Genomic DNA, 7,034 nt, shown 5'->3' on the forward strand with positions numbered 1-7,034 from the left:
AAGTATCACCTTACCTCCATTGAAAGACAGAAATCCCCCCCCCCCCCAACGGTCGAACCTATGTTTGTGCGTTCAAGCACTAGAAGCCCAAAAAGTGTTCTCTTGCTCAGTGTATATAGGGAGAATGATTACTATCCGGTTGTGCGCCCAGCATAGAGACCATACCTAGACACTGAAACTGCCTTGAGAGCTTAAAAATGACCAACTTACCCTCATGTAATGGTCGCCACACTGGCCCATAACTTGGTAGTATTCTATTCCCCATATATATAATATGGGAAGCAATTTTCTATATGGGAGTGTGGCATATGTGTCTATCTCTCTCCTTCGTAAAATAAGGGGGTAGAGGTGTCTTTTCACATGGGGAAGAAAGAGACAGACTCATGAGAGTGCTAGCGTAAACCACACTCCGAGACAAAGATCTTTTTCCCATATATATATATTCATGAGTACGGGGCACAAGCTGCACCCAGACATATGGGATGGGGTAGGACGAAGTGGTCATTTCAGCCATTCAGGGGTCAGGAAGGTGTAACATTTTCCCATATATATAAATTCATGATATAAAACATGTTATGCTCTAGTAATTTGTGTTTTTTGGCATTCCTGGGCGTGAGAGAAGAATACGCATGGAGTAGGAATGATTGCACCTACGAGAGCGATTCAGAATAAAACAAAAACTAAGAACCAGAAACTGAAAACCAAGAATCAGAGACAGACTGGGACAGACAGAGAGAGAGAGGGAGAGGGAGAGAGAAGAAGAAGAAGAAGGTGGTTTTCGAAAATGCTTTTTTTTTTTTTGGTAAATTCGATTCGAAAATGTATTTGGCTCAAAAACTTCCTCACACAGTCACAAAAATCATCAACATCATCATCATCCACTGTTAGTTCCTTCCTTCCTTCGTTTCTGTATGTACGATGCCGTAGAAGCAGCAGCAGATACTCATCAGCTGGGTCTGGCTCTCCCGTCCTTCTTCCTATGAGACTACTTCCACTGTCAAATGGTTACTACTGCGACAACAGAGCTCAATCGTCCTTCGACTTCCTCCAGGTGATCCATCCATTCCAAACCAAACTTGTTCGAAGACCCCCCAAATGGGTCCGCATGGAGTCGTCCACCACCACCACCAACACCCATCGTCTCCATCGTAACAGCAAGGACAACAAGAAGAAGCTCGTGGTCATCCTGGGTGCCACCGGCTCCGGCAAGTCACGCCTCTCAATCGACCTCGCCACTAGTCTCTCCTTCACCTGCGAAGTCATCAACTCCGATAAACTGCAAGTCTACAGTGGCCTCGACATCACTACCAACAAAATCTCAATGCTCGATCGACGCGGCGTTCCCCACCACCTCCTCGGCTTCTTCGATGCTCACCGAGAGTTCTCCCCTTCCGATTACCGCTCCCTTGCCGACTCAACCATCTCATCCATCTCGGCACGCAATCGATTACCCCTTCTCGTGGGTGGCTCCAATTCGTTCATCCATGCACTACTCGCACAACGATTCAATCCCAACTCAAATTTGTTAGACTCGGGGGTGTCTAACGAATTACGTTACAACTGTTGTTTCATCTGGGTGGATGTGTGCTTCGATGTTCTCTGCAACTACCTCCGTGTCCGAGTGGACGACATGCTCGAAGACGGTATGTTCGAAGAGCTCTCCGAGTTCTACAACCCGGACGAGTCCGACTCGAGTATAGGTATCAGGAAAGCAATCGGGGTTCCTGAGTTCGACCGGTATTTCAGAAGGTTTCCGCCATGGAGGAGGAGGAAGAGCACTGATCTCGAGGAAGATGTGCAGACGGAAAAGGAGAGAAAGAGAGCGTTCGAAGAGGCAGTGGTGGAGATAAAGGAAAACACGTGCGAGCTAGCGAAGATACAGATGGGGAAGATCTTACGGCTAAGATCGGCTGAGTGGGACCTGAGAAGGTTGGATGCGACGGAGGCGTTCAGGGCGGTGTTGGCTAATGATACAGGGAAGAGGGCGGAGGTCTGGGAGAGGGAAGTGGTGGGGCCATGCGTGAAGATTGTGAAGCATTTCCTTGAGGAGTAGTTAGTTTTTCCCCAACCTCCCTCTCTCTCTCTCATTTCATTTTAAAAAATACCCGAGTTGAACCGGATCAACTCGGGTTATTTTATTGGAGAGGCCAATTTTGAAGCAGATGTACATGAGGAGGGTTGGTTAGGGCTGTGGAAATTTTGGGTTTGGGGAGAGAGAGTTGATAAGAAACAAAATCCATTCAAAAATTGCGAAAAAAGAGAGTTAAATCCATTCAAAATCTCAATCTCTCTCTCTTTCTATTATATAATTTGTTCTGTTGTGTAGTTATAATGATGAATCACAATTTGTGTGTGGAGGGTATGACAGCTAATCAAAGATGGGGCAACAGAGCATTGAGGTTCCGCCCGCCTGTACTGTGTGTCTGTGTAGTGGCAGAGAAGCTTAGCTGCTGTGATCTGCATACATGGCTCATCCAAAAGGTACCTTTTGTCAGTTGGAATCTGCTCCGGCACGTATTTCCAGGTTTGGGGAAAAAAAAAAAAAATACATAGACTCTAACATTAACGTTGTGTTTGGTTTGCATTAATTGAAATGCATTTTAGGCCAATTTCGCATTTTTAGACAATTGACCTAACATGCATACCAAATCCAGCCTTAGACTTGGCTCGCCAACTCAATCACTCTATTACACTCCACTCACTTCACCTGGTGTTTGGTGAACATGGGAGCATATGCACGCAAGCATCAACCTGGGCCACATTTTCAACTTTCAATGGGAGCAGCATGATACTTTTATGTCCATGTGCAAGAGTCATATGGACGTTTGAAATAATTGGGCAAGAGTTCTCTCTGAGGGAGAGTGGCTCTTGCAAGTGCGAAGGGACCAAAAGGTGTACATGCAAAAATATCAACAGGGTGATCATTACGGCCTTTCATGAAGTATAGGGCGATCATTTTGCCCCCTTTGCGTAGGCTTAGGGTGCATACTCTTCCATTGAGATTTTTTTACTTTTCTTTTTTTTTTGGACGGATGAATGAATCCAAATATCCAATTGGAACCAAACCACAATACATAATCTGATCTAAGAAATCCAATTGGAGTTGTTCTTCTAGAACCTTCATTCTACATAACAAGAGAATGATCCGAAAAGATGAAAAAGGACAATACTTTTTGACAGAATTTCTTTGTTCGGGTTCCACCCTTCCAGTCTGATGATGAGAGCTAGGTGAGAGGTAAGAGGTGAAAGCTACGATTTTAATTTGATAAGTTATGAGCTGAGAAAGACCACTCGGTCCTAAACTCATTAACCCTTCTGAGCTCTGAACAGGGGACCAACCTCAGCCAAGAGTCCCAAGGCTACAGACCAGACTCACAAAGAGTGATAACTGACAACTGAGAAGTCTACCAAGAAATGGATGAATGGATGAATGGATGAATGGAAGATAGATTGGTTGCCTCTCCTTTTCAATCCTTTTCCCTTTTCCAACTAACCACCAAAATTGTCACCTCCATCATTCCAATTTTTTTGAGTCTTTTAAATACAATTCAACTCCAAGTCTTACCCTACAACCCACAACTATAAGGAAGTCAAAAAGAGCTAAAAAAAAATTTGGATAAAAAGGCAGGCAACAATGAGTCATTGATGAATGATATTTGAGCTAGATAAAGATAGAAAGGGAATTTTTTTCAGTCTTAGAAATATTAATTGCAAATGAGGTTGGGGATTGCCGTAACTATCAGTCAATGAGGCATAGGAGTAGACATTGCACGGTTTCTAGAATAGTTATAGTTCAACTAGGAAAGAGATTATAAGGGATTAACACACCATCATCATAGAATCATTTTTTCACGCAAAAGTTTTGGTGGACGGGTGTAGTCTTGTAGATGTAATAAATACATGGGTAAGGGGAAGAGCAATGGTGATGTGGTACTATTTTTCATAGCAATAATGTGACAGTATGGACACGTATGCCATGATGAGGTAGCAATTTTCATTTGAATGGATAAATAAGGTTTCTCGTAGATTTATCACATATCAAATTATGTGTAAAACTCCAATCATATGCTCAACTTGTATTCAATTATGTCTCGATATTTTGGATGGTTCATTATTTTCAAGGGACAAATAGGTAAATAGAAACATGGTTCAAGATCACGATCAAAACTTTATCTTGGTTTTTCAAATTCTTGAGATCAAACTCATGTAAGTGTTGTATCAATCAGTTTCGACAATATTTCAATCAGTTTTGATAGTTTTGATAGTTTCAATCAGATTTTGATCAATCCATGACATATTGAGTTTTGTCAAAAAATACTAGTTTTCGACTGAAACATGGAAAATCTCGATTTCAACCAGGATCGAAACCAGCCTCAAAACCGAGATTTAGAACCTTAAATGAAATCCACTTGTGTGCAGAATTAAAGGACCAAAGAGATTGCCTAAGTGGCAGCAGAATTTAGGTGAGAAGTGTTGTTAAGCTTGGCAACACATTGGTGTTCCTACCACCTACCTTTTTGTTGTTTTTTTCATTGACTTGAAAATAATGAACCAACAATCAAGTTGGGTACTGCCACTTTATTTACAAAGGAAATAAATGATGCCCTATAAATGAACAAACCTTTCATTCATTCAAAGTGCTTGGGTTCCCTTCCTTCCCTTAAGAATACCTCGGCATTGGCTTTCAAAATAAATATTAGTCATGGGTTACACGTTGTGTGGGCCATGTTTGTAAAAGTCATAGCATGACCACTTGATCTTGAATTTTAATGAAGCTCCTTTGGACAAAGGCACTCTCATTTTGGTGCTAAAACTATGGTGATCACTTACTCTGATATTTGATTCATTGGTTGATTAGTAATCCAAAACTACTTTGAATCAATTCAACATCTATTAATGAATATAGTGCTTACTTTAATGAGTTTGACAAGTTACCAATCACTAGAAAACTTCATAAAGGATAATCTTTCGCTATCATCATAGATCTTCCAAAATTTTTCCTTCGAATCATCATTAAAAATGTAAGAACGAGACAAACTTTGAAACGGATATAAGAATTCAAGACACTCACATAACATCGAACTGATATAGACAATACAGTATCGACGCCTAAACCCATACGGAGAATCCACTCCTTGATCTCTTGAATAGTTGAGGTGAATGCATGAATTTTGAGAAGGGGTTGTGAATTTTGAATTTCTTCGAGCAAAGACCTATAGGTGTGAAACTGAAAAGGATCTATATATAATCATTGTAAACTTATTATCTTCCTTGAATTGACAAGTGCCTAAAATGGTCATAAAAGTGGGGAAGGATTTTGCTAGTCTTACAAAAATTGTGAAATTCCTTTTAGATTAATAAGGACATCTCATAGGGATAACCCAAACAAGCAACAAGAAGGAAAAGAGAAAAAAGATAAAGAAAACAGAAAAGAAAAGTTATGATGTAGAGAAAATAACATCCAAAGAATGGAATAAAAGGGGAAAAAGGTTCAAAGAAAGCATTAAAAGAAGAAGAAAAAGAAGCACAAAAACAGAGTGTGAAACACATGAAGTATGATCTTCAGGGCTTCTATTGTTGTCAATAGAAGTCAGGTCACTTGAACATCATCTCTTTGTATTTTTTACATTTATTTTTTTAATTTTTAACTTCAATTTTAGTGACTGAATACCAATTCTCTCTTGTATTTTTAGTCATTTTTATTGGTTAATATATTCATTGTTTATGCCATATAAAGTTCTCACAAGAATATTTTGTTAAAACTTAAAAAGAGTGTACCCAATGCATAAGGCTCTCGCCACTGCAAATTTGGGGAGGGTCATAATGTATACATCCTTATCCCGTCTTACCGATGGATTGATTCCTTACTCGTACTTGCAACTATTTAGTCAAAATGGAACAACCTTATCGTTACACCGAAGTCCACACTCAATATCTTGTTCAAACTTAATGTCTCTAATTGTGGCAAAATTTTGAGAGACTGATGGTCAAATTCAAACAATATCATTGTTCAAACTTAAAAGCTAGGTTAATTTCCAGGGTTTGACAACTTTAAAAAAGTAATCAGATCTTGTCCAAATTTGAACAAGACTATTATAACCAGTTAAAAGTTCTGCTATTTTGATTAGGGTTTTGACTTCGGATGTTGTAAGTGACATGCTATGGTATTAGTTGTAGAATTGACACCTTTAGTGATAAGAATATGTTCAAGGGAAAAAGAACATTACATGGCCGCGTGGTTTCTGTGCTCAAATACAAGATCCAATGATGTCCCTCCGAATGATCTCATTGGCCTCCATGCCGTTGTAAAGGCTACACGACCAAATAGAGATCTCTCGCCCTTAATTGAATTTGATAATTTCTCTAAATTACCATAGAAGTCAAGAAAAATAAAAAAAAATAAAAAATAAAAACTGAATTTGAGGAGAGAGATAACCACACAAATCAATCATTACATCATTAGAATTTTTTGTCTCATTATATTTTTTCTTTTCTTTTCTTGACATCCAAACACAACTCTTATATAGATGGAAAACAAAAAAAAACACTAAGTTTAGGCTTTCTAGAACAAATAACCATAAGGTATCGTATGATCCAAACTCCAATACAAAAGAAAAAATTTGTTGGCAACCCCACATTGTTTAGAAAGGTTAGTGCAGTGAAGTGTTGGTGACATCTAATAGATGTGGGTCCCACCACAAAGCACGTGTGCTAATATGTTATTTGGGAAGGTGGGGATTGAGCATGATATAACAGCTAAAACATGTCATACCATGCATGAATGTAGACAATGATGGGGGTTTAGTGATGGTTGTCATTAGAAAAATAATAAGAAGATAAAAACAAAAACAGATTCCATGATGGATGCCAGCATTGGAGAGATCCAAGAAGAACCACAAAAGGATGAAAGACAAAAAGCATCGATCCTGAAGAGAATTTTAGGAGAAAACAAACTTTCCCTTTCAATTCATCCATGCCCAATAACTGCGTTTCACTAAGATTTTTTAATCTGAAATAGAATGGCAATCCTCGTG

General features: G+C 39.3%; 1 protein-coding gene across 1 annotated transcript; it reads left to right on the top strand.

Annotated features, from left to right (window-relative positions):
• Positions 1–872: 872 nt before the first annotated feature.
• LOC122664929 (adenylate isopentenyltransferase-like) lies at positions 873–2,095 on the top strand. Its single transcript, XM_043860968.1, has one exon. It carries the CDS (start codon positions 980–982, stop codon positions 2,051–2,053), a length of 1,074 nt encoding a protein of 357 aa, XP_043716903.1. The 5' UTR covers positions 873–979; the 3' UTR covers positions 2,054–2,095.
• Positions 2,096–7,034: the final 4,939 nt, after the last annotated feature.

The sequence above is a fragment of the Telopea speciosissima genome, chromosome 6, assembly GCF_018873765.1.
Source record: "Telopea speciosissima isolate NSW1024214 ecotype Mountain lineage chromosome 6, Tspe_v1, whole genome shotgun sequence".
Lineage (NCBI taxonomy): Eukaryota > Viridiplantae > Streptophyta > Magnoliopsida > Proteales > Proteaceae > Telopea > Telopea speciosissima.